General features: G+C 31.1%; 1 protein-coding gene and 1 long non-coding RNA gene across 2 annotated transcripts in view; one reads left to right on the top strand and one right to left on the bottom strand.

Annotated features, from left to right (window-relative positions):
* The first annotated feature begins 1,094 nt into the window (after window positions 1-1,094).
* LOC143241076 (uncharacterized) lies at window positions 1,095-19,492 on the top strand. Its single transcript, XR_013022171.1, has 2 exons — window positions 1,095-1,228; window positions 19,265-19,492. It is a non-coding gene; the product is annotated as an uncharacterized LOC143241076 (long non-coding RNA).
* Window positions 4,471-20,008, bottom strand: part of rogdi (rogdi atypical leucine zipper) — a 45,781-nt gene continuing 30,243 nt past the window's right edge. The window contains exons 7-10 of the mRNA XM_076484584.1: window positions 19,319-19,417; window positions 14,632-14,760; window positions 14,094-14,177; window positions 4,471-10,517 (exon numbers count right to left, since the gene is read on the bottom strand). Of these exons, the coding sequence (XP_076340699.1) occupies window positions 10,500-10,517; window positions 14,094-14,177; window positions 14,632-14,760; window positions 19,319-19,417 (330 nt within the window). The 3' untranslated portion in view covers window positions 4,471-10,499. The remainder of the gene's footprint in view (window positions 10,518-14,093; window positions 14,178-14,631; window positions 14,761-19,318; window positions 19,418-20,008) is intronic.

Raw genomic sequence — 20,008 nt, forward strand, 5'->3', positions numbered from 1 at the left:
TCTCACCAACAAAAGGCTGAGGCGAAGACAAAAGCGATGCAAATAACGACATTTATGAGTAAGAATTCAGAAGATGAAACCATAAATGCAGAAGTGATGTTCACGCGATTCGTCATTGCTCATAATTTACCCTTAGCTGTAGCCGATCATGCAGGACATATATTCAGAAAAATGTTCCCAGACTTTGATATAGCGAAAAAACATCCATTGTACAAATGTTGAGTTGTGAAGATGGCAAAATGATTTCAAGCATACTTACTAATTGTGTTTACAGTTTAGCCACAGATGGATTCACAGACATGGATGACTCAAAACTGTATCCAGTGGTTGTACGATATCTGTACGAGCTCTGTCTACAAGCATTACACTCAGTCATTTGAAATAGTTGGCATCTTTGCATTATGTAGTATTTGTGCTTAATTACAAACCAAACACTGAAAAATCCACATCATCATCAAAATTATTTTTTCTAACGTTTTTGTTTGAGTAATCTTGACTAAGTGTACTTGATTTGTATAAATAAGAAATTTTCGAACTTTGGAAGTTGTCACTGTACGCTTTTCTCTCATTGTTGGGGCCTGGCATGGCCTAGCGCGTTAAGGCGTGCGCTTCGTAATCTGAGGGTCGCGGATTCGCGCCCGAGTCGCGCTAAACATGCTCGCCCTCCCAGCCGTGGGGGCGTTATAATGTGACGGTCAATCTCACTATTCGTTGGTAAAAGAGTAGCCCAAGAGTTGGCGGTGGGTGGTGATGACTAGCTGCCTTCCCTCTAGTTTTACACTGCTAAATTAGGGACGGCTAGCACAGATAGCCCTCGAGTAGCTTTGTGCGAAATTCCAAAAACCAAACCAAACCTCTCATTGTTTCTGAACAAGATAGTCATACTTTATACACTCTTTACTACATTCAGTTGTAGTGTTATATAAAATTTATTCATATTATGTTTATCTAAAACAAGCTGGATTTTGAACAAGTTGTAAAAAAATTAAAAGCTTCGGTCAATGTTTGTAGGGTAGAGTACGACTTAATTTCAGTTACGATTGGAAGGCGGGGTTTTCTAGTATTATGCTCCACCGCCCGTCTCGATAACCAGACGAACTCATGCATGTGTAAGGCAGTAGAACCTACTGACCTGTAACTTGTCAGAGGACGGCACACTCCGAGGTCTGACCGATGTAGCTGCACGTGCACTGTTCCCTGTGAATGTAACTGATGTGAGAAATACATGGTATGTATACCATATTTGTATCCAGATACCTATTTCCTAAAAAATGCCGTGTTATGGCATTATTTTATTTTAACGTTTCACTTTATGCATCCATCACAAGATTCAAATTCTCAGCTATTAATAGTCCAAAATGTTATGAATTCATGCTTATTCCAGATTCTGTCTTATCAACAATTGATACTTTGATGTACCTACCATAGTTTTCTTGTGTAACAAGACCCAAAGTTTATCCATGTGTTCTAAAGATGCCTGGTATGTGTATTAAAATAAAGTACAGAACAACGTTTTGTCCTGCTTAGAGTTTACTACAAGCCTTTGCTAGGCACAGCACGTCAAAGTGACGAGTGTGTGAACTGGTGTTTTCTATGGTTATGTTGTGCTTATTTTATTTGCAGTGGTCAAAAATGTGCGAAGGTGTTTTTTTAATCTGGTTTACATTTTTCTAATTGTTTCTTCTATATAGAAGGCGTAGCAGTTGTTGCATTGTATTTTATAAATAATGTTAGTGTTATGTTTGTCAGTGTAATTTTTACATTATGTAATTTTAGTTTTGTACCCTTTTTTTTAATGAATTTGGTGTTTTACTGGAATGTTATTTTTTGTTGCAAGTTTTTCCAAACTTGATTATTTTATCACTATCATCGGGAATACATGGAATGCAACAGTGCAAACTTTTATAGTTAGTTGTTTCGTCGAATTTATTAGTTTGTTTGTTAGACTAAGTATAATTTTTTCAACGGTTTTTAAAAGGAAATTTATTGAAGGTGATAAGGTGTTGTTTGACTTGGTGAGCAAAGTTTTGTGGTTGTTTATTTTCTTAATATGTTTAAGTTTTTGTTTAGGTTCATGTACTGAGTGCCCCAGGGAACGTAAGTCCAGTATGGATGAGTTTTCTGTGGATTTCCGTTTTGAATTGTGTATCGGTTCTAGTGATCTTCAGCAGTTTGAAAAATGTTATTTGGTTAGTTTTTCTCATGTTTACGGGTGAATTTAATGTTCGGGTGTATCAGTATATTGGTAGGTGTGAGGGTAAATTGATTCTGAGTGCACTACACTGGATAATTAAAAGAGGCAGTAATACAACATCAAAACCCACGCGCTTATCCCTAAAGCCACAATAAATCGATACTTTTTGCTTTGACCAATGTATTATACATAACTCTCTGACCATACCTGTAGTGATAACAGCTGAACCTAATTACCTCCTGTGTTCATCTGAGTAAACAGTTTTCCCTCTTATATCCTACACACATCCGAGCCTTCGAACTCAAAATTAACCAACTAAACAAACACAACTTACTTGCAGAAATGAAAATTACTCTATGAAATACTAAACACTTCAAGTGATAACAATATGTAAAATCTACAATTGAAGCATACTACACCAATTACTCACACAACATTGTTCTATCTCTATACTCTGTCCTACATGTCAGAACATGTACCACTCAACTGGAAAACCTCTACTATACTAATATTTAAAAAAGAAACCAGCAAATTAAATCACCAGCTATGGACAAATGAACCTCTGCAGTCTCTTCAAAATAGTATATTATTGTTCTTAGAAACCCACCATGCTTTTTCAGAAATTCAAGATGACTTGTGTAAAAAATGCCAAATCAACCATGTAATTGAACTCTCTTGACATACAAGTTTTAAAGATAATAAATAGGCAATTTTGTTTTACTGCAAAACCAAGTTACAAAAATAACTACCCTCCCCATATCAACACTCCACCAAATGACCATGACTGACACATTAACAAAGGCAAATACTTCAAACAAGCTATTAAAAAAAAATCTACAAACTTCCTCTACCTTGTAGCTTGGATCAAATACATTTCACCATACAACACTATAAGATGCAAAACATAAAAAATTATATCATAAGCCAATATAATCAAATATACATAGAAATGTGACTTTGAAATAGGCCATCTATAATTTACTTTCAAGTAACAAGTTTTAAATGTTCCTCTGACGTATGCAGCAGCTCCTGAATCAATTTTATTCTCAATTCTTCCATGAAGTCATACAAACTTGCTACCAACACATTGTTACCCATCTCCCTATTGATTAGCCTTCAAGGGGTAAATGCAAATGACATTCCCTGAAAATCCTGGAATAATTATTTGAAAATTATTTCTTTATCTGCATTCTTGTGGTAAATTAGAATTCTTCATCTTTGTCTTGTGCAGGCTTGAAACAGAATGTCTTTGTCCTGTATGTATGGGATTAATGAAACAATCTTCTATCCCAGCATGCAGTAGACACTACAGAACAAGCAGGCCAGCTGGTAATAGTCACTATACATAAAACTGTTGATGAAGATTTTATTTCCTCTCTTATCTCTATGGGCTTTTTTTTTTTTTCCTTTATTGTCCAAGTTTGAAGTTATTCTTTACAGTGAATTTTCTGAATCTAACTTTTATATAAAACTTGTAAATTTACCTGTCAGGCACCTTTGTACCTGAATATCATACTTAAATACACAATTAATAGAAAAAAAACAAACAAGAACTTTAAATCCTAATGATATAAATGAAATTTCTAATAGCGTTTTTCTTCTTTTTCTGTACATTTCCACAAACCTCCTTATTTCATTACATTATCATAACTTTCTAAATACTTTTTATAAACTAAATATATATTTAGATACAGAAAACTTAGCTTCTTTACAAATATATTAGCAAAAGGTACCCAGACATGTCAGCCTTAAAAAGTAATGGAATAAATATGGTATTTGCTTCCTCCCTCTTCACAAGATTTATTACACTATTTTTTAAATGACACCCAAATGGGTTTCATGAAACCACAAAATAAGCACCATGTGAAGTACAAGTACTATAGCTTGTGACACCAAACAACTGATTTACATACATATATTTTAAAGGGATTCTCATTCTTTGGAAGGACTGATTGCACTTTTCAATCTAAAGTTATGAAATTCGTTTCAGAATTTGTTAAATTTTAAGCCATAAATAGATCAGTTTATGTGGAAAGGATGAAGAGTTACTGCTTGGTACCAAAAATAAAAAAATTAACTTCTCAAGAAATCAAAGAAAATGCAGAATCCAAAATTATTAATATACTATTTAAAAACACATTTTATGGAAATAATGAAAATGTTTTAATTAGCAATAAGAATTTTTCAATAAACAGTTAATTTACAATTTATCAACCTTTTATAAAAAGTATTGTCTGTGTTCATGGGTTAAGAAGCCTTTATAAATGGTACTAATGTTTTAGTTTGTTTTGATAAAATGTTTATTCATTTCAATAATACTGGATGAACTTTAAAAAAAATATATTGAAGCACTACTACAAACTTCAAACTGAAAACATTTGATTCACATACAGTTAATAGGCATGAAGTGGTTTCTAGAATAATCCATATAGAAGAAACAGTCACATCTCATGGAACCCAGCAGCAACAAAAGCCTGTACCTATCTTTATAATGTTGACATGAAGTTGTTTTTCTACTGAGACCTACAGAAATATTAATGTACCAAGACTGTTGGGAAGCCTCCAACAATACAACCTTTTCATGTCATTTTTATTCTTACCAAATTTCCTGAACTGAATTAGCATTATCTTTACACCAAAGTTCCCTCAAGTTACTGGATATAAAAACCCTCTTTTAATACAAAAATTAAACTTTTACTTTTCATTAAGTAATATTATTAATTACAGCACTTTTACTTCATTGTTTGCTATATTAAAAATAACTTAAATGAAAAAGTATTAAACATTTTCTACAGTACAAAAGGAAGTTCCACATTCTAGAAAAATTACACACTACCATAGTAAACCAGGTTTTGACATATACTAAATAAATTTATTCTATGTTATTATTTCTACACTACACAAGCAATTATTGCTTTACCAGTTGTCACAACTCTACTTATACATATGTGAAGTACTTGCTAAAACGCAAATACAAAAGATTTCAAGAAACGGCTTTGGATAACATAAAGCATTATACATGAAGATGAAGAAATTATTACTCCAAATATACAATAGAAATACAGCAAACCAAAGGAAGTTAACAAATATGAACATTAACTAACAAACCACATTACTCAATAAGGATAAGACAAACATGTTACAAGTTAAGTGGATACATTTATTCCAGGTCTTGATCCATGAAGTATACAAACTACAAATAAACCAGACAATTTCAGTATAGAAAACAATGAATGTTTATATTAAAAATAATTCCAGAAAGCAACTTCATAATAAACAACAGAACTTTGAAGAGAATCAACAAGTGGAAGGGTATCCATTAAAAGACTGAAGATAAACTATTTGGGTGTTTACACCAATGCCAATGAATAATTACCAAGAGATAGTTTCCTATAAGCCAATTTAACAAGTAGTCCCAGTTTTGATTTGGTGGAATATTCTACTTCTGTCAATTGAAGGAACTACTTGCAAAAGTAGATCTACTGCAGTCACAGAAGAACAGTAATGGCAACATGGAAAAATTTGTATAAAATTAGTGGGCCTGGTACCATCCAGAAGTCATTATGGCTGTTTTACTACTGATGATATTTATCACACAAACTAAGTGTAATAATACTACGTCTTAGCTAGTCTAGCAAACATACCTCTGTAGCGATGTATAATGACTGAAAAAAGGAAAATATTAACTGCATTGAAGATTTAGCATGATTAATAAAAGATAACTGAATTATTGAGTTATATTGGAGGAGTTACTACTACAGTTGTATAACATAAGCTATGACTGCAGGAATTTCTCATTCTACTTGAGCAGATAACCTGTTCAATATAATGCCCATGTTAATTAACATAATAGAAGGTCTAACTAATGAACATATTAGTATCAAAAACAAATAGTTTGATAGCTTCAGTTTTGGATTATTTCAAGATAACTTTGAAGAATGATGGAGAGGAACTTTTCAATATCCTATACTAAACATTAGATTGTGTTCATGTTACAATCTTCTCTGAGCAAGCTACATTATTCCACACACAAGTTCCTTGAGTTGGTGGCATGTGTGCTTAAAACCACAACTACATAACTTGGATTTGAATGAATTCATATGTAATTTATGTGAAACAGAATCCAACAACTGTGCCTACCAGCTACCTATTACACATTCACACTATAAAGGCCAAATGCAATTTTCCCATGTAAAACTTCTTCCTCAATAACACATTGTAAAACATGTCAGTGGAGCCTATCTCTATTAATCATTAAAGTTCACAGTGCCATTTTGTACTGTGCAAGACTGAAAAGATTTTATATACTGAAGGAATATTTTTAATATAAATACACAATTTAACTGATAACTGGGTGAATATGTGAAGAATTTAATGGTACATAAAATTAAAAAAGTTCCAAATGTAATTGTTTAAATATATTGTATGATTGAAGACTCAAGCATGATGTTAATTGAATGTTTGAGAAAGTTAATGTATGGTCAGACAGTGATGTTAAGTTACTGTGTTAAAGAATACTTTAAATATAAAATTAGACTTTTAAAAGTTAATTTACTGTGTTGGACAATAATTAAAAACTTTGTAACTTGACTTTGCTCTGTCAAACAAAAACATTTATAGCTCATTTATAAGGTTAATGCTGGGGGAGGAAAAATACTCGTATTCTACCCTCTAAGAATATACGTACCATATTTTACACTAAGAATATACGTACCATATTTTCCCTGTCTTCTGATATATAATTGTTAAAATCAAACTATCACACTGAAAAATTAGTTTTAGGCTAATTAAAATGTTATGGCAACATACATGCATTAAGACAACATTATGACCTCAAATCTTTTCTCACAATTACACCATATTCTCTACCTTAGGCAAGAATTTTGTGTATGTCATTTTTTTAAAAGGTACCAGATGCAATATATAAAATGATAGTTGCTTATTCCTATCAAATCAAGGAGATACGCGAGACAAAGTATTAGCCTTTTTGTTGTAATAATATAGATATCACCAGGAACAGAAAGATAGGACAACTTAGAGAAACATTAATTGGAACAAAAAGAGAAGTTGGAGCCATTCATTTACATGAAGTATTATTACTTTGATACCTTCACAGAGCAGCACAAGAACAAAATAAATGTTTGAATGTCTTATTCACTCAATGGTGTAAGTGGATAAAGTAATTAGCTTGTCAAATTCATGTAGTAGAAAATAAATGTATAGCTAGACTGTGTGCTTCAATAACTATGTTAAAATTTGGTTTACTTGTACAATAGGACTGCAAGGTTTAACCCTTTTGCAATAGAAACTCCTTCAAATGCTTTTATGTGCAAATCACTGTTACATTCAACATTTATTTAAACAACTTTAATATCAACGTCTGTAAATGAAATTAATATTATAGTGTATGTTATCAATCAGTTTTATTTTATCCAAGTTTTAAGTGTTTTATTTCAAAATAACCTTTAAAACTACAGAATGTACTGTCACATGACCAACAAGCTATGAAAATTCTCTGCTTTGGTTCTCTAATCTTCAACAGTACAATGGTAGAGATACATGTGTGCAAGTTATTTATGTAACCTTTTGACTTGCTCATTTCAAACTACCCTGAATGATCAGTTAAAATAAATAATAAATTTTATCAGCAAGCTGCCATACCCACCGTCAACAGATTTGTTTGAGCTTTATTGCCTAAATATAGGTGTAGGTAATGTGTATAGTCAGTTTATAGTATAAAATGACCTCTTTATACCATCAACAGTTATTTTGAAACTGGCATGCAGTTTTCATAATGGATCACACAACATTGACCAAAGTATGGTTAAATGCTTGATCATTTCTTACCTAAACATGTTACAGATAGATACAATTTAAACTGTAATTAGGTCTTACTATTACATATTAGTTATTATCAGTTATGTTTTAAAATGCATAATTATGAGGTTTAGACATGTTTTAAGTATGCATCATACTTTGCTTATATTCTCAATGAGTGGAATATTACATGTTGAACAAAAAAATTTGACAAATAGTTACATGTCTCCCAAAGAAACTAATATGCCTCAAGAGCATCACTGACTTTTGTCCAGGTGAGTAATAAGAGGTAAAGGACAAGAAAAACAAAACAAAAATTAACTATACATGAAAAGGAGAAAAAAGATGAAACTAATAATTAAAAAAAAATCTTTAAAAAGATATTCTACAAAAAATTAGAAAGTTACACACCTATTTACTAATTTTAATTATTTCATTGTATTATACACTGATGATAATACCTAGAGTTAGTGAAGTGGTATGGAAAATTAAAATACATTTACCTTAAAAAACATTTGATATCCCTTTAGACGTTCTAGATTTCTCAAATGAAATATAAAAAATCTATACGATAAAAAAAAAAAAAAAAGTGTTCTTATACTTAAAATAAAAATCAACTTGCACTTGATTGGTTACAAGTTTGAATGCAAGTTACTACAGTAGAAAAATAGATTTTTAGTAAAAGACCAATTATAAAATCATCATTGTGTAAAATACATTTATGATCTTTAACAAGATCTCAGTTTTTGAGAAGATACCCAAGAGACTCAATTACTACAAATTGCACAAGCTCACCACAAAAGGGTCAAGTGGTTATTGGAAGATGATTGTGTAGTAGATTTACTGTTTAAAAGTTTAATTTAACTGTATAGCTTTTCACATTGTGAAAATATTCTCTTGCTATTAAATAATTATATTTTGTAGTTTCCTTTCTCAACATACTATTGTGAGAAACACAATATACTTTTTTTTTTTTTTTTACACTTTTCCATAATTCTGAAACCTCCAGAGAATATTCCAGAAGTTTCACAGTATCACAAATCAAAAACAAATATTTACAAATAAAGCCAGTAATGAAGTACTATAACCTTTAACCAAGAACTTAGAATTATTTTACAACTTGTGGTTTACCTCAGTTTATACAATCTCTTCAAAATTTGTTAATACAAGGTGTCACACTTCTTTTCACTGCATTTTTTGCAGATATGTACAAATTTTATATATAATATGATTACATCAAACTGGAGAAAAGTCAGTCAAAAAGTGAAAAACATTACACTTCAACACTAAATAATAACACTGGCTGTATACTCTCATTCCACAGTTCACTTTGACTTTTCTTTATCATGCATTAACATTATTTTAAAATACGAATAAATTACAATGTGAAACTAATCAAGATATTATAAAATCATAAGAATTGTACTTTAAAGCTATGTAAAAAAAAACGTGAATTGGTTCTCAAGCACATTCAAGTAGGTATGTACTGTTCATATGGAATTTTAGTTCTTCCTCCTCAAATTAAAGACAAATAGTTTTTTAGAATAAATGTTGATAAATGCATTATTTTCTGAAGCAATCCCATAAAAACAGTTGATTACTAGTCTGCCATTTTTTAAAAAACTGCAGTCACTGTTTTTGTATCTCGTATAATGTAATTTTGGACAGAAAAATCATTTATACCCTCTAATAAAAATATTATTGTAACAATTTAGATTTTAAGATCCAAATACGTGTTTTAACAGTATGGACCATGTATGAATTAAAAGAACATTACACTAATAACGTAAATATACTGTAAACACAGAGAGTACCATTTACTGCAAGACCATTTCATGTTGTCTGACTGAGTATTCTTCAAGTGAGTAATGTAAAACTAGCTAGTAATCAGAGTATAATCCATCAAATGTATTACTTGTATTAGTAAAAGCTGTAAATAATCTAAGCATTTCAAATAACAGTGTAGAACAGGTACTAATTGAAACATTAAGTATAACAAGTGTTAACCTTTACAAATAGTTAAGGTACATCACTACGCCTTTGTACAAAAAACAACAAAAAAAAACATGTATACATACACTCAAGTTAGTTAGCTTATTTTAAAACTACTAAAGTATTACTTTATAAATACCATTATATACTAATAAAAAAATACAATTACACTTAGATCAAGCATACTGATGATGTGCTTAATTTTTCCAGTTTTTCTACTGTGACATCTCTTCCAAACGTTAAAAAATGTTTCCGATTAGAAACAAGTAAGCACAATTCTATGCTCATTACAACCTAACACATTTTAGTGAAGAGCCTTACTAGTTGCCTACTAGACTGGGTACCAACAACTTTTATGGAGAAACTAAAATGCTACCACACTACAGTAGTTTGTTTTTTGTTGTTGTTGTTTTTAAATAACAGATTAATGCCTCAAAAGGAGTGAACACCAGCTGTAACTGAAGGCCCCACATCACACCATGTTCACCTCTTCATATTAACAGAACACAGACACCTAGAATCAAAGACAAAATACATGAAATAAATTGGGTAGTTAAAATAGTCAAGTTTAAGTTCTTTAGCTTTTTCACTACAGTGATCAAGGGTCAAAGGCCATATCATCACATTTGTTGACTTGCATTCAAAATTTAATTGAACTACTATTTTACAAATTCATTAAATAAGTTTGGAATCAAATTGATTAAAATTCAAGCTTTAACATGAGTTAGTTTCTTAATTTAAAATTAAATATCAAAAGAATATTTAAATATAAATTTTTAGTGAGTCACATGGTATGTTGAATGTAGTATCATTTAAAATTAGATGTTTGCAATGTCAAAATACAAAGTCTGTAGTTTCATATACATTAGGAACTCAAATTACAAATATTTACAAGGCAGAATATAAAGTTAAGAACCCCATATTTTTATTTTGCTGAGATACAGCTTATGTACTGAAACAAACACAGTGACCTCTGTTTACCTCTTTCCACTTTTGGAAATTGTACCTTATACACACTTACTTCAAAATATGACATGAATAACCAAACAACAGTTTAGAATGTCCCCCTAGTGGGGTTTTCAATCATTTTAATGTGTAAAGGCTACCATGTTCTTTCAAGATTTCAAGAAGGTATGTTGTATCAGTAGAGTTATTTATAAAATTCTAAATTCTCCGATATCCTTCATATGCAAAATAATATAGTCCATTAAAACATGGCCAACATAGGGAAGACTAAAGGTCAGTTTTATATTTAGATACGTGATGAGTGCACGTGCACCATGTTGATGCAAGCTATGTAATGTTAGCTAGTCATAACTGGAAGGCCAGTATAATAGTAGTAAAACAAAAAAGACGTAAACACATAGCATTACGAGACTTAAGCTACTTAGTCATTCTAGCACAAAAAACAAACAAACCATAATTTATGTTTATTTCTTTATAATGGTTACAAGGTTGGGTCAAATGATAGACCCCACACAGTTGAAGTATAGAAAACAAAATAAAGTCTTACTGAAAATGCACATTTGAAATGTATTTACAATATCTTATAATAGTTGAGATTTTTGGAATGAAAAATATTTTTTATCATAACATGAAATCACTTTACTCAGACTAATAATGAAAAAAAAAAGACTATTTTCACCAACAAATCCTTTAGTAAAAAGATTTATTTATAAATGCAATTTTTTTTTAGTACAAAATACTTTTAAATCCCAAATTTTGTGAATATACACCTGCTGTATCAAAGGTTTGGCACAAATGTAACTCAGATGTTTAGGTTAGATCAGGTAAAAATAAAATTTCATTAATAGCTCACAAGTAGCATGTACTCATGCAATTCACTATAATAATACAAGATACACATTTGTCAAATGTTTTACAACTTGTATGGCACAAAGATTATTGTTCTTTGAACCATGTCCAACTAAAACAAAAATATAAACAGATGTAAACTGTTGCAAATTTAACCATTTCAGCATGGGCTTGGTTCCTGGAACAAACCTCTTAACCATTATGTGCTCATTATTAGTTTTCATGCTATTACTTTTAAATTAGTAAGAGTACATTCACAAAAATAGGCAGATTATTAATAAACATTACAATGCTTTGATATGCAAAAATCAGTTTTTTTTTAAACAAGTCTTCAGGTTTGTTGAGCAATATTTTTATTACACCTTTTGTATTTTTGCATGTTGCCTATCAATCCAACACTAAAAGTAACTTTCATTTTAAGATTAAAAACACTTTTATGCATCATAAAATTCTGAAATACCATGGGAAATCCTTAGAATGTTCAGATAGTTTCACCAAATGTTTCTTAAGAAAAAGCTTTACATCTTTAGTTACTTTCACCAAGGAGTTTCTGTATGGGTTCAGTCTATTTGTTCAATCTCGTAACAACTATATAAATCGAAATAAATGTAACTTCTGCTTTTTTTCCTTCTGGAATGACTACAGATTGTAATATGAAAACAAATGTTTAGATTAAATAACAACTTAAATTTCATAACATACATTTATACAGATTTATTATTTCTATTATATTGACCTTTCAGCTGTGCCTAGTTAACAATAAAGTTAGAATGATGAAGTGCATGTGCTTTCATGTTACCATATCCCATAATATAAAACTGACCTTTAGTTTTTACAAAGTAATCTATCTTACCTATGTTTTAGTGCCTAGTATTGTATCAAATAGTCACATTTCAATTACTATAAATTGTGTATATATACAGATTATTATCATTTATAAACAAGTTACTTTTAAAAAAACAACAACATAGAACAGTTAAAGAAATAAAAGCAAAAATTATCTCTTCCAGTTACAACTTTTGTACTCAGTTTTTGCTCATTATAGCTTGCTAAACGAAGAATTTTCAAGTGGAAAATATAAAATTAAATTTTTTTTAGTTTTATATAACATGTTTGAATAACCAAAGTTAAGTTACCTCACTGATACCACAGAATTCTATTACGAGTTAAAGTTTAAAAACAAAAATGTTTTTGTATCTAAAAATATGAAATATCAAACAGGATAAAGATTCAATTTACCAGCACGACTGTTTGGCCTTGAAAGAAAGAAAGAATGCAATTATATTTGAAAATGGTTAAGAAAACCACTAAGGGGGCAATACTGAGTTTCTGACTTGTTATCCATGTCATATGGAAGCAAGTGTATACAATGGACCATTTCCAAAAATAGAAAGAGGTGAGCAGAGGGGCCAATTGTGTTTGATTCACAAAATACAGTGATAAATTCAGCAAAGTAAAAAAGATAAGGTTACACCCTAGCTTATCAAGATTGGTAATTTGAGTTCCTAATTTGTACAAAAACATAGATTTTCTATTTTGACATCACAACTATCTAATTTGAACCAGTGTTGCAAAAATCACTTTATATGCACAAAAACAAAAATCTCTGTTCAGGTGTGGTCATTTACTATCTACTTTTAAATTCAGAAATTAAATGTACAATATGAAAATTAGAATTATAAAGCCACAGTTTCATACCAAACTTAGGGAGAAATTAAAAAGTAGTAATTCAATCAAAATTTGAATACAAGTCAACAATATATAACCTACCATAATAGGATTAAAGCTATCAAAAGATAAATAAATATGGTTACATGTTACAATCTAAAGTCATTTTACTGTCAAACCTCAGATACAGTTCAGTAGAGTTAGGGTTTAGAGATTATGCAAATGAAATTTGATAGTAACATGACAATAACTTTGACTCTAATTATTCAAGAAGAAATTTTTAGTTGAATACTGCATTAAAAAAAATTCTTTTTTTGTCTACAAAAGACTTATGGAGTGTTGAAAAATACACAAAACATATTGGAAGTTATAGCATAGGAACTATAAAAGTGAATTTGAAACCACAAATTCGGTTGATTTGATCAACCCTAGTAAGAGTTAAAACAAATTATAATAGTTAACTTTTAATTGAGAACAAAAACAGTACATTATGGGAATATATGTTTATTTTAACAAGTAAAAGGTTTTTAGGACATTTGTATTTCTGTTAATTTTAATTATCTTTACTCCTCTTCAATTTGGCATGCAAAACAAGGGTAACACCAACCTTATCTTTTAACTGCTGACATAACTGGAGGGAAACTGTAAAAAGTACCAACACTTCACTTAGCCACGGTACTGAGGACTCTGCCTGTAGAAAGTAGAAGTTTGTTAATTTTGCTCATCAAACATTGAAGATTTAACAATATTATATAATGCTTAAAAATTTCTAAATATCAGTATTAAATTCATAAAATGACAAAACTTAACTTACACAAAACAGATTTTAGATGTATTATTTACTGAAGAAGCTATTGGAAGTGTGTTACAGCTAAATAAAGGAGTTGAAAGCTTGCTTTTTGGAAATTGAATGAATAGATCAAAACTAGACAGCATTATTTTGATCAGATGTTACACTTCAGGAGTAAATGTATGTTGGGACTAAACCTGAGAAAAATGACAAACAATATTTTATTACATCTACAAAATGTTTGGTAAAAATTAGAGAATAATATTTCTAAATATACTACCATGTATCTTCTATAATGAGCTGATACCCTTAACAAATATTATAATAATTCAAAAGACCCAAGTACTCTATCTACCTGGTAAACATCAAACTTCATTGAGCCTTGTTGGTCTTTTTGCAGATGGTAAACAGCAAAAACTAGTTTATGAGCCTGAACATAGAAACTAACAGCCAAATCATTAGGCAATGGAGGTTGGAGTGATTTCTAAGAGAAAAAAAAACAACAGAAATGAGTTTCAAATAATTGATGAACTAATAAAAAAATAATATGTTTAAATAAAAGTACAAAGTCAGGATGCAAGGAGAGAAAAATAAACAAGTATACAAGTTTTTCATTACATGGCAAAAACAGGCAAGAAGAAAATAAGGAATTTAAAATATCATTTCTTTGTGAAGTTCTTCTTCAAAATACAGTGTGTCACCATAAATAACAAACACTGTTTTCGGATATTATCAACTGCAGAGAGATGACAATGCTTGAAGTTAATCAGTACTTTGCAACATTTCTGGTCACACAAACTTATGTATTAATAAAATATGAATAATAGTACGATACAAGTCAAGAAAAAAAAACACTTCAAGTAATACAGTAGAAGGGTGCAATACCATCACATGAAGAAATAAATCAAAAGCTTATCACAGTCACATCACTCTCACTTACATTAAAAAGGTAATTAAACTTGATATGAATATATATCTTTAATTTACATTTTTATATTGTCTGGGTTTTAATATCTCAATTTCAAAAAGAAATACCTAAAAACTCCTCAATTTTTATTCTGTGTAACACAGCACATCCAAGCTGCAAGTATTTAACATCACAATTTTCAATAACAGGCTTCTACAGTTTCCAACCAATTAGAAGTACAAACTATGCATAATTACAATCAAAACCTAAAATTTGCATCTGCATTTTTCTTAATTTACCAAGATGTTAACATGTTTGTTAAATCTCTTCTCTGCTGCCAGAGAAGCCACCTTTCTCACTCTAAATGTTGATTCCTAATCAATTTTACATAGCTAATTGGAATGTTTATAAAACAAATTAAAAAAAAAAAAACAATCTCTTCAGTAAAAAACTGGTTACCAACTGCTTAGTTGTGGCATCTGTATTAGTCACTTGAACTGAAGTATTTACCTGCATAATTATTATGTGACCTTTCTGAACATATAATGCAATTTTTCTAATCTATTTTTAACTTGCATATAAAGCCAGATAAATTAGTTATTTTGAGGGATCTATTCTAGTGTCAAGTATATGTTGTATTTTAAGGAAAATACTCAAAAGCTATGTTAATTACATTTTTGGAAACCCATATTTGTGACTCAGTAAGGCTCAAGAAAGAAAGAATAGTTCAATGCAAAATTCTTGGAGCATCGAATGCTATCTACACCAGCAGAACATCACCACTCTCCCCCAACAAAATAGAAGCAATCATATTCAGAAGTACTCCACCATGGTCCACCACTCCAGCAGTTCAGAAATGGAAAGTGGCAAGGACTGCCATACTTCACTTGAAGAACAAGAAGGGACAAAATGCAGCTGAGAGTCAAGAGGAACACCAACACCAAAGACAGTGCAACAGCTGACCACAAGTAACCCTATTTTAGAAAGCAGATCACCTCTGATTTGTTCAAAGGGACAGCAGGGATGAGCAAATGTCACCTTTTGCTTTACCCATGTAATTTCATGGGCAAGTATGGTCCAGAAAGAGCATATTATGGAACAAACATATTACGAGGCAACTTACAAGTAATCTTGTGGAATACATCAACAGTATGCATTACAGGCCATTTGTATAAATTCAGCCGTACAGTGGGGATTTGTGAAATAGAAGTATACCTGGACAGGCAATGCTTGCCACCGACAGGGATCCTAAATGAAAAGGAATATGACACTGAAGTGAAAAAAAATATATAAATAACTTACCCAGACAAAGTCTCACTGAAGTTTCAAGGACAGAGATAGGAGGAAGATAGTACAACAACAAGGAAGAAAGCACCATCCAATGAAGATAATGGGAAATTAATGTACGAGGTGTAATCCACATATCTGATTGAAGAATGTCCTCCAATGGACTACAGAGGTGATATGCCAAGGAAAAGGTAAGGTGCTAGATCTGAGTCAATGACATCTGGAACAAATTTCAGGAAGAAGAATACATGAAGACATATGCCAAGCAAATCGATTAGTAAGGGAAGAGAAAGAAAGGACAGGAACAGAGGAGTTTTGCCAGTGGATGAAATGGCAGGAATGGGAACCACAGAGGGAAGCAAAGTGGGTAATGTAACAACAAAGAGCACATACGAGACTACCCAGAACTGACCAGGAATAAAGGGGAAGGGGGAATATGGACTGAAATGAAAATGGCAAGAAGGAAGAGGTACCCTCACGAGCCATCACAATTTTGGGAAAATCAATTTGGATAAAGGAGAATGTACTTGGAATGGTACAGTGTGCATGAAACTTTGATAGCAAATATAACAGATTAACAATGCTCACAGACTAAGAAATGTAGAGAAGAAGTCTTAAGGGATAAGTGAAACAAGAAGCACAAGAATAACAATTCAAACATAAGTACAGTAAAGGAATGAAGAACAATACTGACATTCCAATCAAGAAAGACAGCCCAACAGAGAGGTTTACAAGTACAAAGGGAACAACAAAAGGGAGAAAACAGGAAAGGAAAACACCAAACAGTATCAGGAAAAATGGAAAATATAGGATAAGGCTGCTCAATAATTAGCTATAAAAGAGAAAAAAGTCCCATGAATAAACAACCATGTAGGGAAATCTGTAATAAGAGGAACAGTGTGTTGAGAAGGGGAAAACCCCGACTCAAAAATCAATAATGGAAGATGGTTCATTTACAATGATAAACCTCCACAGAAGAAGGAATGGACCATACTAAAAACGAAGGAGACATCCATATCAAATTCAGATCTCCTTGCCAACAACCTGATAAATGCCAGATATGAAGATGGAGGGTAAGAAGGGCAGGATAAAGGACTAGTAATCAAGTGACATAGTAAAACAGAGTGAGAGGACATAAAATGGAAGGGTTTGGTTTCCTCATCTTATTCAGTTTCAAGCAAATTTATGCCAGCTAGTAAGGAGGAATAGCCAGGACTTGACACAGAGTGACATGAAAGATTGAAACCACCATGGGAAGAAATACAAGAAAATAAACAAAATTCTGGCTGAGAGCATCCACAGCTAGAGCCTGAGGATGAGGAGCTGAAGACCAAAAGAGGTAACCTAGTATTAAGGAAAGTAGTATATGTATCCAGATGAGGAGTAACCCACTGACTGCATAACCACTGGAAATAACACTACATCTGGTCTGAAAAGACCATCTGCCATGAGGTTGAAAGCACCCAGAATATGATATACAAAGAGACATATCCCTAAGAATGTGGAGTAACTGTGCATGAATAGGCAAACCAGACATAGTTATACAACTTCTGGTTAATGATACCTGGACCTCCATCCCACAGGGTTTACATCACTGCTACAACAGACTCCAACATGCATGTATGATGTATGCATACATGTATGTACGTATGTACATGTGGTTCAGAAATAAAGCACATTTAAAGAAGTTGAGTACATTACATTAAAAGTATTCAAGTTTTACCATGTGCACCTTGACAAAAGTCTTGCAGCATAGTTCGATTACAAAAAGTTTGATCATAATGCATTGTTCTCCAAAGCATGCCACTCTTATGTTTCCACAATCCATCTAGTACACAAAGATTACAGTTTCCTAGTACTTGTTTCAAGTTTGATCTCAAAATAAATACAAAAGTGCTACACCCAATGACTTGACTGGTATGTAGTCATACTGAATAGAACAAGTGCCCATTTCATTCTCCAGCTGCTTGAGGTACGTTACAGTCGAATGAGTAAGTCACGAAAGCAACTTGTATACATGGCTTTTATTGATTTACTAGATTAAGACCCTTCTTGATTATATTCATACTGTTAACTGAATTATCAGATGTTACAATATTTTATTTCTGAGGTATATGACTTATTGCATTTCTCTTCCTGGATCATCCTGGTGCCTCAAGTTGATGCATATTTCTTAGTTTTAACAATTTCACCGAGTATAAGGAATATATCCAGTTTGGTATTACTAAATCTTTAACTTGAACCCATCTTAATATCTTAATACATGTTTGTTTTACATCAGAAAAGGCTATTACATGACCTTAATAAAAGTGACCAATCTTTGGTAGCATCATACTACCTACAAAACTTCAAACAATGTAAAAAAAAATTGTAGTTATGATAAGTTCCATTTAACCACAACTTTATATCAGCTGCAATTCTCATGTCATTTGATAATTAGTATATTCAAAATTGTTTTGATATAATATATTTAATCCTCTCTATATTAAGAACATAATCATAACTGATTTAAGTGCTTTTTTCTTAATTTGTAAATGATTACCAGTTTTCATTTGAACTTTGTGAAACAGATCATTCCCAATATAAATCAATTTATCTAAGATTAACTTCCTCTATCTTTCATTTTATTTTAATACACTGAATTTGTTCTAATCAAACTGATGGTGTGTAATTCTTATTCTGCAAGTTTTGAAAATGGGTAACAAAATTATTCTCAATTCAAGCAATACTAACAGATTATGTAAAAAGGTCAGTTAACTTAATATAACTGAAGTCAACTTTAATGTCTTTTCAGAACAAAATTCTCTTCCAAAAATGAAGATGAAAGACAGACAGAGATCCATATTACCATATTTCGGCTTTTCTGTAGTTCATCTATTGTCCTCCTCTTTGGTATTATCAAACAGGCTCTACCTCGCTGGAGACAACTCATGAGCTTGTTGACCATCTACAAATTATCAGAACTGAATGTACAAATCAATTTCTTACTTTATGTACCATTAAATATATTTTATTAAAATTGCTTAGTTGATATTTTTTGTTCTATACAGAGATAAAAATATGCTTTCTTTTACAGAATGTTCCAGTTTAGTGCTCCTTATTATAAGATACTAAACATATGGATATAAATGTAACTCAGAAGTCTTAAAAATAATCAAATTTCTGAAACTTATCTAACAAAATGTAAGTGATAATTGATACAATTTGGCTAATAGAGAGTGGATTTCACTTTATAAAACCAAAAACAATGATGCACATCGATAACACTTTCAAGCAAAGAACATTACACAAAATTAACATTAAAATACCAGCTATAAATCTAATCACAAATGTTTAGAATTAATAATATTCTCTGAAAGTATGTATAAAAGTTTATTTTCACTGTTATTAATATCAGGAAAACAGTGGTGATTATAGAGTAAAGTCCTTAAAATCTGACATAAAATTAAATTTTGCATTCAATACTTCCTCTAGACATTACTCAGATCTCAAATATAAACACTATTCCCATGTCATTCGCTACTGGTAATGTTCACAT

This window comes from Tachypleus tridentatus, chromosome 13 (assembly GCF_004210375.1).
Source record: "Tachypleus tridentatus isolate NWPU-2018 chromosome 13, ASM421037v1, whole genome shotgun sequence".
Taxonomy (NCBI): domain Eukaryota; kingdom Metazoa; phylum Arthropoda; class Merostomata; order Xiphosura; family Limulidae; genus Tachypleus; species Tachypleus tridentatus.